The 21,672-nt window shown below is 45.0% G+C and overlaps 1 protein-coding gene across 17 annotated transcripts in view; it reads left to right on the top strand.

Annotated features, from left to right (window-relative positions):
- Nucleotides 1-21,672, top strand: part of FARS2 (phenylalanyl-tRNA synthetase 2, mitochondrial) — a 496,231-nt gene that overhangs the window by 155,665 nt on the left and 318,894 nt on the right. For 14 of the 17 annotated variants that reach the window (XM_070074462.1, XM_051855889.2, XM_070074461.1 and 11 more), the window contains one exon: nucleotides 5,485-5,616. The exons of the other annotated variants lie outside the window; for them this stretch is intronic. In XM_070074462.1, coding sequence (XP_069930563.1) covers nucleotides 5,485-5,616 — 132 coding nt within the window. The remainder of the gene's footprint in view (nucleotides 1-5,484; nucleotides 5,617-21,672) is intronic. 17 annotated transcript variants of the gene reach the window in all.

Raw genomic sequence — 21,672 nt, 5'->3', positions numbered from 1 at the left:
ATTGTGAGGTGCAGGAGTGATCAGATCCTATTCTGATCCAAGCTCTCATCTAAAGGGCTGCTGTGTGTAGGGGTCCCCTGGCACCAGCCTGAACCGGCCCTTTACTGTGCTGAGCTCTCCACCAGGCGGAAGGCTGAGAGCTGTGGGGTGGATCACATCACCACCACCGGTTTCCTATGTTCCTTGGTGTATCTCTCAGCAGAGGGAGTCATCGTGGCTGAAGCGGTGCTAGCGTCTTCTGCTGTGTGCTGGCGAGGTCCCACACCAGAGGATTCTGCTACCCTGCGTGGGAAGAAAAGGTGATGTTTAGCACACACTTTATAGAAGGAATGCTGCTATTCCATGAGTGGTCCGTAGCACTGGACTCCGGGCACACGGCTGTGTACACTCGTAGGATCCCTGTGACGCACTCAGTGGTCACAGTGCCACATTGCCAGGTCTGTAAGGCCCTGGATGGGGATGAAGTGTTAAGTCATCAATGACTTGGATGGGGATGAAGTGTTAAGTCATCAATGACTTCATGCGGCCTGTGGGGCAGGCTTGGGAAATGGAAACAATGTTCTTATCCCCACCCGGGGGCTTCAGGCCTAAAATGTGCCTCTTCTTTCTTATTTTACTGCCAGCCACATGGTGGCTGAGTCCAGAAGACATTGTCCTCCTTTGCTAGTGGGGAGATAAGATATGCAAATTGGTGGCAAGGAGCAGGAAGGCAGTGGACTCCATGCTCTTGGGTGCTCAGCTGTTGGATTAGCCAGGTGGGAGCTGCCCACGGGAGCCACACTGGTGGTCTCTGTCAGCAGAGCCCTAGATCATCGGGCACCTGAGCTCTAGTTCGACTCCTGTATTAATTGGTTGTGCGGCCTTGGCTCCTGTAGAAAGCACTGAGCTAATGTTAGTGGAAAGTGTTGTACGACACCTATAGTTTGACAAACTTATTGAAATTATAACAAGCAGTACTCTGACCCAACACAGCATTCCACTTGCAGCATTGCTTTCAGTGGTAAAATATTAAGTACCCTACAAGTAGACCTCAATAAGGGACTCCATATAAATGTGGGAGTGCCACGTGGAAGGAAAAGAGTGAGGAAGTGTTCTGTGTGTTCAGAGGATAGAGAAGCATGGTGCAGAATGCTGTGTAGAGTATGCTATTTTCATATAAGAACAGAGGGAAAAGAGAAATAGAGATTTGGGTTCCCTTACATCTGGTGATAAGAAGGAGCCCCTAGAAAGGTTGCCAGAGGTCCTGGAGAACGGGGGGGGGGGGGGGGACAGGCACGAGGAAGCTGTTTTCCCTGAAGCCCTGTTATGTAGTGACGTGCATCCTATTGTAGCATGTCGATCTTGAACCCAGTGAATCTGTTAGTTATTCAGGACAAAGATAAATAAAGCCATTAGAACAGAGAAATCAGAAGAAATGGTCTGCATTTAAGACTACTATGGGCCTTAGACGTAAGCTAAACAGATGGCGTTGTCAGGTTCCTTTGGCGGTAGAGGCTGGGTCATGTCCCTAGTTAGAGTGTGGCCGACGGGTGATTCCAGTTTGCTAAGACTCGGTTTCCAGCCAGAGAGCAGCTCCTTTCCTTTCTCTCGCCACCTTCCTTTCCTGCCTTGCCGTCGGTGTGCTGCTGAGAAAGCACTGAGGGACAAGCGCCCTGGTTTGCAGATCACTGCATTCTGTTACTTCCCTAGTCCGAGTCCGAGTTCATGCAAAACCTATTGAACAATGAATGCCACGTAGCAGTGATTAATTGCATATTTGTGTAGTCTGCTTTGAAGTCTGTTTGCTTTAGCGGAGGGCAGCCTGGGTAGGGTGTAGGAAATCTCTAGTTTGTGCTCTAGTTTGGACCCTCAGCCTTTCTGATTGTACCACTCTGGAACCAATTTCTGATGGCAGACGTCTTATCTTTAAATACGAGGGATGTAGGAAACCAAAGAAGAAAAGCTCTAATGAGTGGAGAAATCGGGGAAGTTGGGTGTTGTATTCTGTTGGCTAAGTATGAGAACTGTTATGAAGGTGGGCTGACAGCTCTTTAATGTTTACAGAGTCTCTGGCATTCAGCATTGCAGAGGAGTCAGACCTTGATGGGCAGAGACCACACACACACACACACACACACACCCGCCCTGGGGCACTGATTGGTCTTACCAGTGATGCAAGGCAGATGCTGGCACGCCAGGCACAAGGGGGGCAGTGCTGACATCCCTCCTGGGGCAGGTAGTGGGGGAGCAGAGAGAGAGAGTTCTTGCTGCATCCCCTCTGCTAGGACTGTGGGGATCCCAGTGGTCATTTCTGAGGTCCCAGCTGAGGAACTGCTCCTTTGTCCTTGAATGACCTCAGCGTCTCCATTGAGAAGAGAAAGCCTCCAGTGCTCAGATTCCCTAAGAGGGTCTCTCCTCTGGAAACACCTGGGCTGCAGCAGGGACCTTGCTGGAAACCCCTGGGTGGAGCAGCCGTCATCAGCAAGATACCTCAGAAGGCTCGTGGAAAAAGGAATTAGAAGATAGGGTCTTTTTTTTTTTTTTTTTTGTATTAAAAAGAAAAACCTTTGAAATCCATGCATATGAGGAAATGAACCATCCATGGATTTAAAAATGTTTTGTGATAAAATACACTTATTTTAAATTTAATTTTTCGTTAACTTTTTGAGGTCCCCTGGTAGACAGTTGCCATAGATGAAGTAGCTGGGTCTCAGGTTGGTTAATCTGCTCATGGCTTCATTGGAAAAAAGGTAGAAATCTGAGACTTGAACCCAGATTTGATTTAAGCTAAAATGCTCTTTCTTTTACTTGGTGCTACACTGAAAATCAAGGTTTATAATTTTTGATGGTTGCTTTACTTTCATAGAGTTCTGAAACCATTTGTACATGTGGCTTAGTAAACTACTAACCCTCCCTCCAACCCTCATCCTGGCAAGAGGAAAGAAGACCAAAAAAAAAAAAAAAAAAAAACCAACAACAACAAAAAAACTTGACCTTACTTTTCATCAGATATTATGTAATATGTATGCATTCAAGGTTTGTGTATAACCTCAGTAAGAGGTTAGCCTAGCGCATAGTGAATCCATGTCCTAGACAAGCTTGCTCACAAAACACGTCTTCATGCAGTGTGTATTTGAAATTCTGACACAGGTCGATGTCTTGCAGCCTTCCTTTGTTGACTGGTAGTCTCCCCATTTCCCCCAAAAAACAGTGTTTCAAGATAAGCTTTTCTGGAACATTAGTGGAAAAGTCCTTTTGAGTAAACTGCTTCAGATTCTCTGCCTCTGTTCCCAATCCTACATTCCTGGGTACAGAATGACACATTTATGAGTGCAAGGACACTCAGGAATCTTAAAGTAAGTATACTGAGTCAAAGAGTCAGACTCCCTGACCCCCCAAAAAAGTTGGTTCTGTATGATCCATTTTTGCAAAATTGTAGGTGCTCTAAACTCGTCGGTGTTTGCCTGGGTTCATGATGCGCCAAGAGAAGAGGCAGAGATGACGGGGAAGTCGGTGGATTGCCAGGATGCCTGAGCCAGCTTCAGAGAGTGCTGGATGTGGTCATAACCTTGACTGTGGTGGCCGTTTCATTGATGTTCAGCTTATGAAACTGTGCACTTTCTCCATATGCAGTTTAACATTTATCCATTATACCACATATGAGGGTACTTCAAGAAGTTCATGGGAAATGACATTAAAAGATACTGTGCCAGGCCGCTGCTGTGGTGTAGTTGGTAAAGCCATTGCTTGCAGTGCGAGTATCCCATATAGGTGCTGGTTCGAGTCTCAGCTGCTCCACTTGTGATCCAGCTTTCTCTTCTGGATTGGGAGGCCAGGAGAGGATGGCCCAAGTCCCTGGGTCCCTGCACCTGTGTGGAAGACCTGGAAGAAGCTCCTTGCTCCTGGCTTTGGATCGGCCCAATTCTGGCCCTTGGAGCCATTTGGGAAGTGAACCAGTGGATAAAAGACTCCTCTCTCTCTATCTCTGCCTCTGCCTCTCTGTAACTCTACATTTCAAATAAATAAATATTTTAAAAATACTATGAGTTTTCCATGAACTTTCTTAAGTACTTTTATATGTAATAAAAGGGAGAAATGTTATATTATTGTGGATGGTTATATTATTGTGGTAAAAAGAAACCAATTGATACTTGCCATAAAATACAGTTAACTACAAAAATAAGTGCAACTTAGACAAACAGTGAAAGGAAAATCTACGTTTCTCCTGTTGAATTTGGGCCACAGGAAAGGCCTCCATGTTACTGAATTCTATACCTATTCAATTTTTTATTTTCAAAATACCTTTTTTTTCTTTATCGTCAACAGCAGGGGTATGGAGTTGGACAGACCTAGCTTTGGCTCAGTCATCCACTGGTTGTATGACTTGAGGCAGGGCACTTGACATCTCTGTTAAATTTTTATCCTTCTGTAAAATGGATGGTACAGGTGTAGTAAGTGCTCCGTAAATAGAAAAAGATTTTGTTATTATTTTTATTCATCTCACATTCAGGTTTCCTCAAGATTTAAAATGCAGGTGGTTTGGGGCAACAAAATATAGTATTTTACGTTCACTGTATGTTTCCACGGAGTACGGGCTCCTTTAGCAGGAATGTAGTGTTGCCTGAAAGGAAGACAAGAACAAGATTATCCCATAAAGGGAAGGGAAAGGAACACGTGTTGGAACAGAGGTGCTTTGTCACACGTCCATGCTCTCTGTGTTCCTCATGGTGGCATCCAGAGTCTCCTCCGGCCTCAGTCTGTTAGTGACTTGTGCCCTTCCTTCGCAGGCTAGCAGTTCATTGCTCTGAATTCAGTGGTCTTTCCCTTTGTGAAATAATACCTTCGCTTGAAAGTGCCGTGTTTATGATTGGTTGGTGAGAAGTCCGTCCTGGTATTCAGCATACACAGTTTTTGGTTGTTTACTTAGATGTAGGTGGTTCGTCATCCATCTGTAGGAAGAGTGCTTGGCTTTTTAAATGTTTTGTTTAAATGTGGCTTGTATCTCTTATTGAACTTTTTATTCACTGTTATTAATTTTGTAAAAATTTATACCTATGCACACACACTTATGGAAGCCAAAGTTGATGAGTTTCTGCTAAATTGGTCCTTTTGTTGATCTGCACGTTTGGAGCACAGTTTCATAAAGGTGTAGTTTCTCTAATCCTGAAATGGTGTCATTTCCACTCAGAGACACTGACAGAATCACCTCCTTTCCATGATGTTGGCCTTGTTTGCTCCTCTGCCAGGTGGCTGCAGGATTTGACAGATGATTGATTGGGGTTTAGAGGGTCCTAGAACTACATGAAGTGTTTTTCATATTGGTAACGACATGCCCAGTTTCTGCACAAGTTTTGAGATTTATTGCCTCACCCCAACACGTTGTAAGTTGGTCTGTTTGCTGTTTGTTTGACTAGGAATGTGGTAATCGGTGGTGTTAGTGAAGGGCACAGCTGACCAGAAGCAAGGTTGGGCATGTCCTCACGCTGCTCGTTCTGTGTCTTGCAGGTCTGGAGATAAGGTGGGTGGACTGCTACTTCCCTTTCACGCATCCCTCCTTCGAGATGGAGATCAGCTTCCGCGGAGAATGGCTGGAAGTCCTTGGCTGTGGGGTGATGGAACAGCAGCTGGTCAATTCAGGTAGCAAGAATCCACCTTGGATGTGCAGGCCCTGAAGGACTGCTCTCTCCTCACCTAACCTACTTCGCATAACTCACCCTCTTTCCTCCACCTGTTGCTCTCTGGTCGTAGCTCTGATGCTGGGCTCTGGAAGGATCCATTTCTCACATTTCATTTTGCAAAAGCTTCTTGTCTTTGGAGATCCTCCTGGGCGGCATGTGGCTGCTGCATTTGTACTCGGTGATTGCGTCGTCATCAGTGAGGCCCTCAGCAATCTCCCCTAGCTGTCTGATGCAGGACATAGGAGTGCAGTTCATCTTCCTCAAGAGAACAAACCAATGTATAACCCACTTCTGTTCTTGTTGCGTTTAGTGTCGTGCTCCAGATTCAGCCAGTATCTCATAAATACAGTAAATCACAGACAGAAGCATTTAGGCCCAAACTGCTTCGTTGTCCCTCAGCATGGAGAGTGCCATCTGACTGACAGTGGAAAGATGAGGTCACTGATTAAATCTGAGGATCTATGGGCACTTGGGAGAGTTCTTTCCAGCTTTTATCTGTAGAACCATTACTCAACAAAAATGCCTGCTTCTAAATTTCAAAGCTGTGAGGTGTGTGTGTGTGTTTTTTTTTTTTTTTTTTTTTTTTTTTTTTTTTTAAGGACACTGTTGGAATTAAAACAGTTTTATGGAGTGGGAAACCTGGCTGGAAGAGGTCACATGAGCTCACGGGGTATTAGCAGTATGTGCTAAGTGCTAAAGGGTTTCATGCAGATTGCGTGGAGTCACCACCCTGCTCCCATAGAAGGACATTTGCTGTGCAGCGTTGAGCAGGGGCCCTTTGCTCAGGGTTGGTCACGGGGCCTCCTGCAGCAGAGTGGACAATGAAAGTCCTTGGTGACTAAGAAACATGGATGGACCATGGGAAGGGGGGTTGGAGAAGGAGGATGGGGTGCAACCGAGAGGCAGGGTGGCGGAAAGTGCCGGGGCCAGGAGGCCTGGCCTTGCCTTCTTCCTCTTGGGTTCCCACCATCTGCAGGGCCTGGGCTCTGCAGCTCACAGGTGTTCTCCTTTCAGCTTGTGGGAAAGCCCAGCACAGAGCCAGGCGCTTCATGGCCAGTTTTCAGATATTTGAAGGCTACTCTAGTGGAGCAGAGGAGCAGGAGCGCGGAGGTCACCATGAGGCCTGTGAGTCAGAGTAACCCCCTGGGCTGGGGAAGCGGGAGCCCCTGGGGGTTGCAGCAAAATTCTGTGAGTCAACAGCATGGACTTTTAGAGGCTTGGTTTTTCCTGTGAATTTTGCTTTTCTCACAATGGAGAGGGCACTGCCCTACCGCTCTCGAAGTCTCTTCTGGAGGACTAGCACAGGGCCTGGTACACAGTGACCCTTCAGTGAGGATTGCCTGCCAGTGCTGTTTGTCCAGAGAATCTCCTTAATGTGAAATACTGAAGCAGAGCTGGCCTTCCTGTCACAGGAGCAATTTCTAGCCATGTAGGAAAAAGGGAAGGCAGAGTAACAAGAGACAGAAAAGGAGAAGCAGCCTAGGAGAGGCACGTGCATCTCAGTAAAACCCGAGAAGCCAAGATGTAACATTTAGTCTCTCCTTGAGCAGGAGCTGACTCCAGGTAATTCTGTGGTCTTTCGTTTGTTTTGTTTAGACAGAAGAGTGCCATGAATGCTAGGCCTCCTCCCAGGAGTTCCTGGTGTCAAGGTGCTAGAATTAAGAAAGCAAAACGGGAGTTTTCAGCTCATATCGCAACTGCCAGTTGGAATTGTACTGCTGTGCAATTTTCCAGTATTCTCAGTGGATTTTAGGATTTCTGTTCACACAGTAATTGTCTGAATATAGTTATCTGAAACAAGCTTCCAAGTCATTATTGTGTATTAATGAGACTGCTGTTCTACAATTAGATCAACCATGCCACGTATTTTTGAAGGGAACGGCAAAGCTTAAAAACATAGAAAGATACCTAAGATACAAATGTGATTGAACGATTCATACTGGTGAAAATAAGGCTTGCTTCAAGTTGTTGCAAAACTGTTTGCAGAAAACTCAAATGAAATATCTTGCAAGAAAGGGAGAATAAAGAAGTGGAAGAGGTGATTTCATACAAGAAACCTTGTGTGGGTTTTGCTGTTGGAACTTGAAGTTGCTATGACAAAGTTCTCTGCATTCTCAGACGTGAATGTGTTTTGACATCTGTAGTTAACGATTTTTAACTGTGCGCCTGTCGTCACTAACCAGAGACATCATTTGCAAGTACAGCTAATTATCTCTTTTCTGAGTTCCTACAGCATAGAGAGACTGGCTCCCTGTATTTCATTCTAGTTCAGTTTTGCCATTCTTTCTTTTTCTCCCTTTCCCTTCCCCTGTTCTGAAACATCTTCATTGATAGTTATAGATTCTCCTTTTTCTAAAGAAATTTATTTTTAATGTATTCACTTGCGAGAGTGAGCGAGCAAGTGCTCCCATTCAGTGGTTCATTTGTTACATGGGCGCACGCTAGTGTGCTGAGGGGTTGGGGTGTAGGCAGTGCCTAGAGCAGGAGCTCATTTGAGGTCTTCCTCGTGGGTGGCAGCGTCCCAACCACTTAAGCCATCATCTGCTGCTTCCCGGGGTTTTCATCATCAGGAAACTGGAGTCAGGGGCCAGAGGTGAGTCTCAAACCCAGGTTCACGAGTATGGGACGTGGGTGTCTTCACCACTAGGACAGAAGCCCGTCCCAGATTCTCTTTCTCTGAGGTTCTTGTAGAGATGCAGGTTAAGTGCTGAGACAACCAGAAACTGAAGACACCAATGGAGCACTGACAGGGCCAGAGAACAAGTGGCCCTGACTGTATGCCAGCATCTCACACAGTGCGGGTTGTGTGCTTTCCTTCAGTTAACCTTGCTGGCGAGAGTCTGAGATAGGTGCTGTCATTACCCTCATCTCACTGAGCCCGAGGAACATGATCCAGATCCAGTAGCTAGATCTCGCTGGTGAAACTTGTCCAAGTCCTGCTGCCAATAGGTAACCATTGTCTGTGCTACCCAACGAGTCAATTCTGTGATTTTGAAGCAGCTAAAAATTGATTCATTTGTTTGTAATACAGAATGAAAACCTGAAACAAAATGAAACGAACAGCCAACCATTTATTTGTTCTATACACAGTTACCTCTAAGGAAGGCCTATGCTACTGTGGTGTAGCAGGTATAGCCACTGCCTGTGATGCTAACATCCTGTGTGGGCACTGGTTTGACTGCCAGCTACTCCACATCCTATCCAGCTCCCTGCTCCTGCACCTGGGAAAGCAGCAGAACATGGCCCAGGTGCTTGGGCTCCTGAACCCATGTGAGGGACCTGGATGAATTCCAGGCTTTAGCCTGCCCCAGCCCTGTCTGTTGTGGCCATTTGGGGAATGAACTAGTGGATGGAAGAGAGCTCTCTGTCCTTCTCTCTGTAACTCTGACTTACAAATAAATAATTTTTTAATAAATAAAAATAAAGGCGGTCCATGCCACCGTGTTAGCTTCTGTGATGGAGTGTATCACATATTCAGTCAGTGAAAACGTTTTATTGCACATGTATGTTATTGCACATGTGGCACGTGTGTTTTGTGTGCAGTGCAGGCTCTTCTAAATGGTTTGTGGAATTTTATCTCTAGTAAAGAGATCTTCAAAAAGCTCAAGGCAAATACGTACTAGGAAAAAATTATGCATGGATTTCAAATTTTTCATGCCTAAATAGGTTTCTTTTAATTCCACTTCCATGAACTTTTTGAAGTTCCCTTTCCACTTTTAATAGAAGATTTATCTGTGTGTGTATTTAGTTAGTTATTTGAAAGACAGTGACAGAGATCTGCCACCTGCTGGTTCACTCCCCAGTTGCCTGCAACATCCAGGACTGGGCCAGGCCCGAGCTAGGAGCCAAGAGCTCCATCCGCGTCGCCCGTGTAGCTGGCAGGAACCTACGCACTCGGGTGCTCGGCTCTACTTCCCTGATGAGTTAGCGGGAGGCTCCATCAGGAGCAGGGTGGAACTCCATCTCAGGGTCTCTGAAATGAGACACAGTTGTCCTAAGCAGGGTTTAACCCTCTGCATCACAATGCCCGGACACCCCCCACCCTTTTCCTTGAGTTACCCTGTTGTCACCCTGTTTTCACACTCGTTCGCTGTGGTAGCTGTGATGTGAGTGATGAGGGTGTTCATGACTATTGGATTGGTTTTCCCCGGGGGAGGTATTTTGAGGACAGTGCTGAGTCATGTCCTCAGCTACTACGTACTTGTTTTCCGCGGAGCTGATTCACACTGCTGGTGCCTTGGAACATAATAGATGGAGCGCAAACATCGGAAACCACTACCAGGCGACCGTGTGCCATGATGGTGCCAGGAGGAATTTTACCGCTTACCGAGCCCCTGTGCAGCTTATCTAATTGTACATAGGCCAAACGGGGAAACAGAGCTCTAGAGTGGAAAATAACTTGAAGATAACTTGAATCTACTTTTTTATCTCTTCATTAAAATTTAAAAATCAACTCTTGTGGGAAAACCTTGTGAATACATACATGACCAGTTTCTGGTTTTCAGCAGCCATTCATTGCTTTTTCATTTTTAAAATCAATTTTCAGGCCCTTCTTAGGCTATAGAAAAGCAAGTAAGCTTTGTCCCTGCCTCTGAGAATATCAGAGCACACACAGACATGAAAGCAATTGATTATAACGCCATGTGGTAAGTATTTGTAACAGAAGTACAGTGGGCGAGGGGAGGGGAGGGGAGAAGATTGTGCCAGGGCCTTGTCCTGGTTACATTCGGGGTGGAATGTTGATGATCCAGGTATTTTAAATGTACATTCCCAGAGAAGTTAGCTTCCTGCCTGAAAGGTGCTCTGTACCCTGTCTTTACTTGGACACCCAAGCGTTGCCGTACCTGGTGCTGCTTTTCCTGTGTGAGCACGTGGCTGTTTGCAGTCTCCCTGGTAGCTGGCCTTTGCAGCCTCTTCGTGCACAGCTGTGGAGTAGTGCGAGTGACCAAAGTTGATTATATAAAAGTAGACACACCGTTTATAGAGTTAGCATCTTCTGTACTCCAGGCACTGTGTTAGACGGGTAACGTATGTCTTCCCTCTGTGGAAACTGGCAGTGTAGAAGGGGAGACCGGGTTATGTCATTAGAGCAGTGCCATTCTCGAGAGTGAACTTGTGAGACGGAAAGAGGGAAGAGTGTCCATCGGGTGGATCAGCGTAAGCTTCCTGTGAAGGAGCTGGCCTGTAAACCGGGCCTGACCCGGCAGTTCTCTCCTGTATGGCTGGCAGGCACCTGAACAGCTACTTTAACATGTTGGCCTACACAGCGTCAGCCTGAAGTTTTAGCATGGGAACGGGGCTGTGAATGACCCACACTCAGACCATGCTTTCAAATTTCTGTCTTTAGGATAGGTTGAATATTTCCTTCTACTTTCTTGGGGCATAATTAAATTCTAGTGAACTGCACATTTTTCAGCTATGCAATTTGATCAGTTTTTGACATGTTTTGGTGATAAAGCCATCACCACAATCAAGATGATAAACACTTTCATTGCCAGCCCATGTCTCCTTGTGTTCTTTTTGGAATCTTTTCTCTTTTTCCACCTGTCTTCAGGCAAATGCTGATCTGATTTCTGCCATAGATTAGTTTGCTTTTTCTTGTATTTTATATACATGGAATCATGTAGTATGCAATTATTTATTTCTAGCTTCTTTCATATAGTGGTTTTGAGATGTTTCCATGTTGTGTGTATCCGTTCGTTTCTCTGTGTTTTGAATAAGGTTCCACTGCATAGCTACACCCCAGGTGTTTATGCATTCACCTGTGATGGACATTTGGTTTGTTCCCAGTTTTGGGCTATTAAATTCAAAGCTAGGATGGGCATTTCGTCTAGCAGTTAAGCTCTCACTTTGTTTGCTGGCATCCCATGGTAGAGTGTCTGAGTTGGAGTTCTGATTGTTCCTGCGTTCAGCTTCCTGCTAATGCACACCCTGGGAGACAAGAGGCTGTGGCTGAAGGAGTCGGACCTCTGCCACTGCCACAGGGGACCTGCATGGTGTTCCCAGCTCCTTGTGTTCTGGCCTGGCCCTGGCCATCAGTCATGTGGCAGGTGGAGCAGCAGATGAGAGCTTCGTCTTTCTGTCTGTGTCTCCGCCCCCGAAATAAAGAAAAAGAAATAAGAACAGCAGAGTTACCATGAGCACTTTTGTGTGAAAGTCTTTGTTTCCTTTTTTCTTGAGAAAAAGGAAGCATTCTAGGAGTAGAATGGTCCATAAATGACAATTAGGTCAAGTTCATTGCTGTGTCCACTGTTTATATATTTACTTATATATTTTTTGGTCTTAGTGTTTTATTAGTTGTTCAGGAAAAGCAGAGTGTTACACTTTTCTACCATGATTATAAACTTGTCTATTCTGCCCTTATTCTGTCAATTTTTCTTAGAGTTTTTGAGGCCAAATTATTAGATGCATATACCTTTGTAGCTGTTATGATTTGCAAATGAACTATCTCTTTTATATTGTTATGAAATGTCAGTCTTTAAATCTAGCAATTGTCTTTTCTCCAAGGCTGTCTGTTTACATGAGAACATCCATCTGGCCTAATCTCCCCAGCCCACCTTCTTGGGCCCCCTTTGCATTGTTCCTGGGACAGCTGCACCTGTTGTATCTCTGTACATTGAAAACCTCCTCACTGAGTGTTATCTCTTTTCCCTGCAGATCACACGCATTTCAAAGAACCCAAGAGGGACACGGATTGCTTTGTATTTACCTGGCTGTTTCCCACCTCTCTTGCTCTTCTTTCACTCCTGAAGACCCATGTTTTCCCCCTTTGGTGATAAAAGGCCTTCCCTTAGCATCTCCTACGGATCAGGCTTACTGGTGATGAATTCTTAGAGTCCCTTTGTCTGAGAAGTCTTTATTTCCGCTTTATAGTGAAGGATGTTTTTATTGAATGTAGAACTTTGGACTGATGGAGTTTTCCTCAGCCATCTGTAGATGTGCTTCCATTGTCTTCTGAGGCTTCTAAAGAGAAAATGAGGAGAAATCCATAGTTGTGTTTGTCATTTCTCTTGTGCATGGACTGTGTGTTCTGTCTCCCGCTACTTTCAAGATCCCCCCACTCCCCACCCCCATCTTTGCTTCTCAGCAGTGTGATATTGGTCAGTCCCAGTATGGTTTCCTTTGAGTTTATCTAACTCCTGTTTTGGATGGTGTCCCAGTGGACCCTGGGACTCTACTGTTTTTTCTCTTTTTAGATTAATTTCTGTTGGTCTGTCTTCCTGCTCATTGACTCTGTTCTCTGTCATCTCCATTCTGCCGACTTGGTCATCAAATGAGTTTCTTATTTCTGCGCTCGACTGTTTGATTGTCTCAAGATCTGTGCTTGCTTCTGTCTCATAGTTCTTATTTTTCTGCTTGGAATTCTGCTGTTTTTATTGCTGTCAAATATGCTTTTTCTTACCTTTTGAGCAGAATTACAGTAATTGCTCTAAAGTATGTGTGCGAGTCATCTTGAGGTAGACTTCTGGGTAGAATCAGTCGCATGGTGCTGGTTTGCTGGGCACTGGGCACTGGGAACGGTGCCCTGTGTACATTTGGGGTCCTGCTGTCACGCTGTGGTGACTGTGGCTGCTTTAGTAGATGAACTTCAGGCCTTGGGTGTGACTGCTTCCTGTGGGCAGTAATGCTGATCCCCGCGTAATTCTGGGCAGTGCTGCTTTTCGTGTGTCCTGCACACATGCACTTGTATGACTGGTTCACATCTCAGTTCCGTTCTTTTAGCGTCTGCTGTGGCTGGTTTGAGTCTGCCCTGCTGAGACTCATGAGTTCCCCAGAACTTAGACCGATACTTGTGTGGGTTCACCATTAGAGGTAGGGCAGCCTTTTCTGGATACTCCCCACCCCAGCACTCATCCCCCTCCCCCCGATTCTCTAGTTCATAGAAGCCCTTTACCCAGGTACAAGAGAGACAGGTTTCTCTTGAGTGTCAGATGCCAGTGACGTTGGTGCAGCTGGGGGCCCCCTCCAGGGCAAAATCAAGGGAGACAAAAGCAAACTGGCAACGCACCCCAGCGTGAGACAAAACCAAGGCAGCAACTCAGCTCGCCCTGAGTGGGTTACTTGTCCTGTGTGGACTCTCCTTCATGATTTTTTCTGCTTACCTTTCAGGATCTTCTGTCGTTTTCTTTACTCGCCCTGAGATTTTTGTTGTAACGTGAGGGAGGGACAGACTGTAGTGTGTTTGTGCCCCTGTCTTGAACGTGAAGTCTGAGTTGGGTTGTGGAAGCACTCCAGGTGGAGGGTAGTTAATGGTGTGGCGTGACTATGTCATGTCATGCTGCAAACATGCCATTGCATGGGCTCCACTTGTGTGTTTGATCGATCATCTTTATTAATCAGAATTAAGCAAGTGCATTTTTGGAGCAAAATAGCTGCCTCAGAACTTTTAACCTTCGGCTCCTTTCCCTCCTCACTTCCCTCCCTCTCGCCCTCTTCCTGTCACCTGTCTCACTTTCCTCCCTGACTTTAAGTCGGTTTTTAGTTCCCCTTCAGAAAAGCAAGCAGACGTATCAGCCTCACGTGTAGGTTTGCCATGTGTTTCCTCCTAGTGACATCGTCAGGCTGGCAGGGGAGGGATGTCTGTTCAAATACTTACTTGGCCTGTGTCCTTTCTTCCTTTTCAAAATGGTTAAGATGACGAGATACTTTTTCTTGTTAGAAAAGCAGTCTACAGTCATTGAACAGTTACAAAAATGGAGGAAAAAAAAAAGACAATGAAAGTAATTCCAGGGCCACCTATAAAAATATTAAAATCTTTCTCTATCTGCTTATATCTACATATTATGTGAAATACCTGTGTGTGTAAACCATAATATATTTTATAAAAATAGAATCACCCTTTGAATGTTTTTGTATTTTTTACAATGAATATGACAATGGTGTCTTTCCGATTACCAGATGCGCATCCCCATCTTTCTGTGAATGGCTACAAGCCATGGTGGGTGCCTCTTTCTGATCTCCCCCATGTAATGTGTCGTTGGTCATAAAGTCCCCACATGCGTGTCATTGTGCACCTACTCTAGTACTGCATGTGCCAATTTTTATTTTCCCACCTCAAATTATTCTTTATTTCCATCATTGTTGAAGGCTCCCGTTTATGGGGTACTTCAAAAAATCATGGGAAAATGGAATTAACAGAAAAGCTGAGTGAAATCCAGACTTTTTTTTTCCATGATATACATTTTCTAAGAAATCTCTGAAGATCCACTATATACATGTATTTCGCATTTTTCCTACCTAAATAAGCTTATTTCTAATTACCGTTTTCCATGAACTTTTTGATATATCCTCTTATATTTCCCTGCCATTATTTTCCTGCTTTCCCTCACTGTCTTCCTCCTCTGAGCAGTCACTATTCTGAATTTTGTGTTACTGCCCTGATCTTCAGTGTAGTTTTACTGTGTACATTGTAAGGCCAGCTGTCATCTGATTCTATATTTTAGCAAGTGCAGTCGTACAGTAGATCCTTTTGTGAGTTCAGTTTTTCATGCAGCACTGTGTTCTCATGTGCACAGCTTTAGTGCCTTCTTTTTCCATGAATTCTGTTGGAGGAATATGCCGTAGTTTATCCATTCATCCCCTAATGAGTATTTGATTGTTCCTGGTGTTTGCCACCACCAGTGGTACCGTGGGACATCCTTGTACATCTGTGTGTGTAGGCGTAAGGGTTTCTCTAAGGTGTGTTTTATCTAGCAGGAGAATCGCTTAGTCAATACTTACGAGCATCTGTAGCTTTATTGGATATCACCAAATTGTTTCCCAAAGTGACTGGCCCAATTTACACTGCCTTAAACTTTTATATGAAAGTCCTTGTTGCCGTAACTTCTCTTGAATGCCTGACCTCCTTCAGCTTACCTTTTCAGTTAGGAAAGTATAAAATAGTACCTCACCATAATTGATAACTATTAAGATTGAACACATCTTTGTATGCCTATTGAATTTATATTTTTTCTTTTGTTTGTTCTGGGTGAGGCTTATTTTGTTTTTTTTTTAAACTGATGGGTAGGAATATTTATTTGGATACTAATCATGTTCCATTTCTATGTACTGCATGTATTCTACAGGTTTGTGGCTTTGCTTTTTTTTTTTTTTTTTTTTTTTTTTAGTTGCTCTTTCTTGAGTAGCTTTAGGTTTCTTTATGTAACATCATTCTCCAAAGAAGTCACTTCGTCAGGGAATGTGAGTGGGTGTAGTTGACAAGTTGCATGGAAAGAACCCTTGTGCGTATCATGCTTCATTCTGGTAGTGTAACTCTCTGGTGCTATTGCTTTGTCATTCATGTTTTCAGCATTGGGATTCTGAATATTTAATGACACTCAAGCATTTACCCTCCCTCTCCCAGCATTCTGTCAGGTTTGGTACCACCCTTGGTGACAGTTTGTCTTGGCTGGGAAGCTGTGCTTGTTGGACTAGGAAATGTAGCTTGGAGCTTGCCTGGGGATCCCAATTATGCCATTTGCACAGAGTTGGATTATTTTTCTTGTGTATTTTTTTAGTTCTCCCTAATTCTGCCTATAGTCCATGCTACCCTTGCAATATTTCTGTTATGTCAATAGAAGGTAAGGCTTTGACAACTTGATTCAAACTGCTATGTGCCTGCCTGGCTGATGTTTTGCAGCTATGGTGATAAATGTTGCATACTGTCTGTGTATGTAGAGGAAACTTCAGGAAGGCAGAGATTCTGTTCTGTGTGCCTTTCTCAATGGGTAGGGTCTTGTGTATTTCGTGACTATTATTGCTATTTAATTTTCCACTCCTCCCCCGATCAGTGTGGACTTAATTTTCTATTTTCAACAGTTCTCCTTTTTCCTACCATTTCCTCTCTTTCTCAAACAGTAACCAAGTTAACACATGTCAGTCATTAGCTTTTTAGACTCATAGAATGACAATTGCTTTAAGTAGCACTCTAACCTCAGAATCAGCCCTTAAGGCATTTGGATCTGGCTGAAAAGCCTTTGAGAACATTACAGGCATGGAACGCCAAGACACTGTGGTGGGTAAGGCCCCAGTGGAAAGAAGTAGTCATAAAAGGAGGTACTTTTCTCTGAAGGGAGGAGAGAACTTCCACTTTGCTTATGGCCTTGTCAAAATACTGACTGAGGGGCCAGCGCCATGGCTCACTTGGTTAATCCTCTGCCTGTGGTGCCAGCATCCCATATGGGCGCCGGTTCTAGTCCTGGTTGCTCCTCTTCCAGGCCAGCTCTCTGCTGTGGCCTGGGAGGGCAGTGGAGGATGGCCCAAGTGCTTGGGCTCCTTTACCCGTATGGGAGACCAGGAAGAAGCACCTGGCTCCTGGCTTTGGATCAGTGCAGCGCTGGCTGTAGTGGCCATTTGGGGAGTGAACCAATGAAAGGAAGACGTTTCTCTCTGTCTCTTTCTCTCTCACTGTCTATAACTCTACCTGTCAAATAAAAAAAAAATTAAAATTAAAAAAAAAAATGGTGACTGAGTTGTGGATTCAAAAGGCTTCCATAGCCTAGGCATCTTGTGTCAAGAGCCTTGGGTGGTCACTGACATCATACATAAGAGTGTTAATTTTTTTTTCTTTTCTTTTTGACAGGCAGAGTGGACAGTGAGAGAGACAGACAGAGAGGAAGGTCTTCCTTTTGCCATTGGTTCACCCTCCAATGGCTGCTGTGGCCGGCGCGCTGCAGCCGGCGCACCGCACTGATCCAAAGCCAGGAGCCAGGTGCTTCTCCTGGTCTCCCATGGGGTGCAGGGCCCAAGCACTTGGGCCATCCTCCACTGCACTCCCTGGCCACAGCAGAGAGCTGGCCTGGAAGAGGGGCAACCGGGACAGAATCCGGCTGTGGGACTAGAACCCGGTGTGCCGGCGTCGCAAGGCAGAGGATTAGCCTATTGAGCCGGGCGCCAGCTAGGAGTGTTTATTGTTAAATTAACAATAGGAGTCACAGTCACTGTGCACTGAGTTCCCATGTAGGACCTCTTTCCTCAGAGAGTTGTATTACAAGAGTTAACAATAAAACTTGCTCTCAAAGATTTATTTCGCTTTAGTGTCATTAAGTGGAGGATATTCTGAAGTCTCGTAAGTTTTAGTTATGTCCAAGTGTCCAAGTCCATTGTTTGCTTTCTCAGTTAATTAATGATCAAACTGTTGTCAAGGACTTACTTTCTTTTAATGCATTAAGTGGAGGATATTCTTATGTTTCATAAGTTATAGTTAATGTCTAAGTGCTCCCAAAAGATGTATCATTCTTAGGTGCTTCTTTAAAGTTAATTAAGTTGCTAAAAAAACAAAAGGGAAATTAACTTTGAGATGCAGTGACTTTGAACAGCCCTTGTCTCGACTGTTGAGGAACAGTTTTTTTTTTTCTTTTGTGCAAATTGTTGAACTCTTTACTTAGTATAGAGTTGGTCTTCTGTGTTTTAAGTTAATTGAAAATGGATCTTAGTGGAGAACAGGATTGGCAATAGGAGGAGGAGGGGAAGGCATGGGAGAGTGGGTATGGTGGGAGGCATCACTGTATTCCTAGAGTTGTACTTTTGAAATGCATGAAGTTGTATTCCTTAAATATAAGGTTAGCTTCTGACACTTTGAAGCTGGTGGCGTCTTTCGTGCGTGTGGTTGGGAAAGCTGTAGGGCTTTGGTCAGTTTGCATTGCCGTGACTGATCAGTTCATCCATTGAGCTCCACTGTTGTCCGTGCACTTGTCCATGCCTTTGAAGCACTTTCCACCATGGGACGAATAGACTCCTCTGCCTGTTGATTTGGCGCTTGGCTCTGTCTGACTGGCCAAAAGAATTTTAGGAGTTGGGAAAGAAGCTTGAGATGTAGTAGGCAGTTGCTTGTGCCCTTTTTCGCGTATGTCATTATTATGGAATAAGTATACGCCATGTACCCTGCCGGTCCAGAACTGTAAGAAGCCTGAGAACTAGTTCTGAGTCAGCTCTGGGGCTCGATGCCCAGCCAGCGCACCCGCTGAGCCCAGGACCCACAGAGGCCTGCTCGTTGTTGCATGCCACCACGGCGATTTTTCTGGAGCTTTTTTTGATCAGACATAGATGGCTGGTAAAATGTGCACTGTGACTGCCTGCCATCTGCTTTCTAAGCTCCTCACGTGCTCGAGATTCTCTCCAGCATCGTTTCACTGAGCATCCAGCTGAATGCACTCTTTTCCTTCAGGCATTCCTTCTTCACGTCCCTTTGTAGCCTGGTGGGGAAGATGGCTGCGAACAGTTTGACTTTTTCTGCTTCTGTATGTGAGGTCATGTGTTCTGGCAGCCAGAGGTGGAATGCTATACTTCATAAAAGATTTGGCTTCCAAAGTCAGAAATGAATGGAAGTAAGGGAGTGGAAACCTTATCCAATATTGGTATTCAGGAGGTGGGGCTAACGGTAGGTCGTGAGGTCATTGTGTGTAGGGGGCGGGGCATGCATTCTCTAGAAGACAGCTGGCATGAGAGAGAGTGGTTATAAAAGTGGAGTTGGCCCTAACCACTCTCTCTGCCTGGCTTGCCATATCATCCTCCCTGCACATGCACTATGTCATTGTCATCCTTTGATCTCATCAGATGGATAAACCAACAGAGCCTGCCCGGTCTTGGGCTGTGAAACTCCCAAAACTGCAACCCAAAACAAACTTCCTTTGTAAGTACCTTGCCTGAAGTCTTTTGTTGTAGTTTCAAGTAGCCTACTAATACAACTTCCCCTCCCTCCATAGAGAAGCTATTGAATTCGTTTCTCAGTATTTCAATGTGGTATTATGGTGGTTCTGTAAACCAGTCGGAAATTAGAGGTGGGATTTATCTGGAAAGTTCCTTTCATGGGACTTTAGGAAATGCTACTGCCATGTGTGTGGTCCTGTGTGTATGGATATGTGCATATATGTGTGTGCACATGTATGTGTTTCAGTATAACCTTTTTAAAGTTTTAGTGCCAGATGTCTGAATTTAATCATGATCGGCAAGAAGCTTTTGGGATCACTGGGATGTCAGCTTCATGAGGATAGGGAGGTGTTTTTTTTCTTTGGGGGGGGTGTGTCATTGTTGTTCCTAGGACCATGCCCAGCACATACATGATAGGCACTTGGTACACATACGCAGAATGAATAGGTGTGTGTGAGTATGTGCACCTGGATCCTCATCCCTGGCTCACAGAAACAGTAAACCATGGAGGAAAGCAGACCCAGTTTTCTAGGCTTGCCTGGTCTCCCTCCCTACCCCTGGGCTGTGAAGTCCAGTTCTAGTCAGCAAGGGTAGTGCTGTGGGATGCCCGGGGGCCCCAGAGTTAAGATCCGTGTCCAGCTGGGCCTGACCACTGGTTGAGGTCCTAGGCCAGGCCTGGAGATCTCAGTTTCTTTATCTGTAAAATGGGGACCTAAGTTCTTTAATTTCTGGATTTCCTTCTGAACTCTTAAATCCTATGATTTGGCCTTCCGAACCACCCAGAGATTTCTAATATTAATAAAGCCCACAGGGGATTGTGTTTTGTGTGATAGCACCACATGGAAAACTGCATACCAGCAGGACTTTGGTATATATGGTTGGTTAATCAGGTCTCCCCCGTGACCACCCCCCAAATAAATTTTCAAAGACGTAAAAAAAAAAAAAAAAGGATGCTCATATAATTGAATTTTATTTAAACTATTTATGAAACCCTTGCTCATGGGCTCACTGCAGCTCTGCAGGCAGGTAGTGATGTGCTCTCAATGGCTCGGTTTTATTTTCTCCCTTGCAAAAAGGCAATTTAGAAGTTTAGGAATTATTTATGGTACTGTGGGGATAAACACAATCTGCTAGGTTATTTTTCTTGTGTCTCTTTTCCCAGGTTCGTTTCTGTATTTTAGGCTACAAGCAATGTCTTCGTGAAATGGCCATGTTGCCATGCCCATGGAAAAATAAATGAAGCAGTATGATTAGCAAAAATTTACACCACACTTTTAAATTACGGTTTTTAATTGGCATAGTTCAGGAGTTGGATATTATTAGATGTTTCACAGGGAAAAAAAAGGACTTTATATTCATTTATATGTGGAAAATGGTGAGTTAAAAAGTATGGACAGCATGCTTCCTGTGTTCTCAGGAAGAAGGAGTGCCAGGCAGGGATGGCATGCTTGGTGTCTCCCAGACCCATGAGGCCACGGAATCCTGTATTCTCAGTTAGGAAGAAGGAGTGCCAGGCAGGGATGGCGTGCTTGGTGTCTCCCAGACCCATGAGGCCACGGAATCCTTTTGTGATAAGGTCCCTTTGCAGAACACATCCCAGCAAGGATGCTTAGGCCGCTGCTTCTCCGTGGATTCCTGGGGTTGAGAGTAAACTGGAGGCTGATGGAAAGGTATCTTGGGGAAGTAGCACCCAACTGCAATAAGGTATTGTTTTTAAATTCTCCCTTGAGGTTTGCTTCAACATGAAGGGAAGCAGCATAAGTCCGTGCAAGTCACTGAGCACATGGCATTTGAGATTTGGTCTATGGAAATGTGGAATTTGAGAGTTCATGAGCTTGAAGACATCCGTGCAAAGCACTCAAGATGCGTGATGTGTATTTGATCCTTCCGCTTACTCAATCAAGCCTATCTGTGTGCCAGGCACTCTGCTAGGTTCTTTGGATGTAGAGGTAGCTTCTGCCTTTCGGGGCTTCCAGTCCAGGGGTAGAGACTTGTACAAAGAGACGAGGGAGTGGGAAGTATTCTGGAAGACTGACGCCTGTGGATTGCCAGAATTCACCAGGAGACATGTGACCAAGTTGAAGAGGGTGGAATCTAGATAGGGTCAGTTTTGGAAGGGCTCAGAATGCAAAGACACTCATGTTTCTGAAAAATAGCAAACCATGGAAGCCTTTTAAGCAGAATAACGTGATTAAAGTGTCATTTGGGAAAGTGGATTATCACAGAGGATGTGTGGCAGAAATGCAGATTCGAAGGCAAAGAGAGCAGAAGCTGAAGCGACGGCAGCGGGGGTAGAGGGGGCAGTGGGAGTGCCTGTGTGTGCGGTCCCCCAGCTCTGTGTGCCGGGAGCCACATCCTTGGTGTGAAGAAGAGGAGGACTAGGGCACCA

Source organism: Oryctolagus cuniculus, chromosome 5, assembly GCF_964237555.1.
Source record: "Oryctolagus cuniculus chromosome 5, mOryCun1.1, whole genome shotgun sequence".
Classification (NCBI taxonomy): Eukaryota; Metazoa; Chordata; class Mammalia; order Lagomorpha; family Leporidae; genus Oryctolagus; species Oryctolagus cuniculus.
This window is presented reverse-complemented; position numbering and strand designations above follow the sequence as displayed.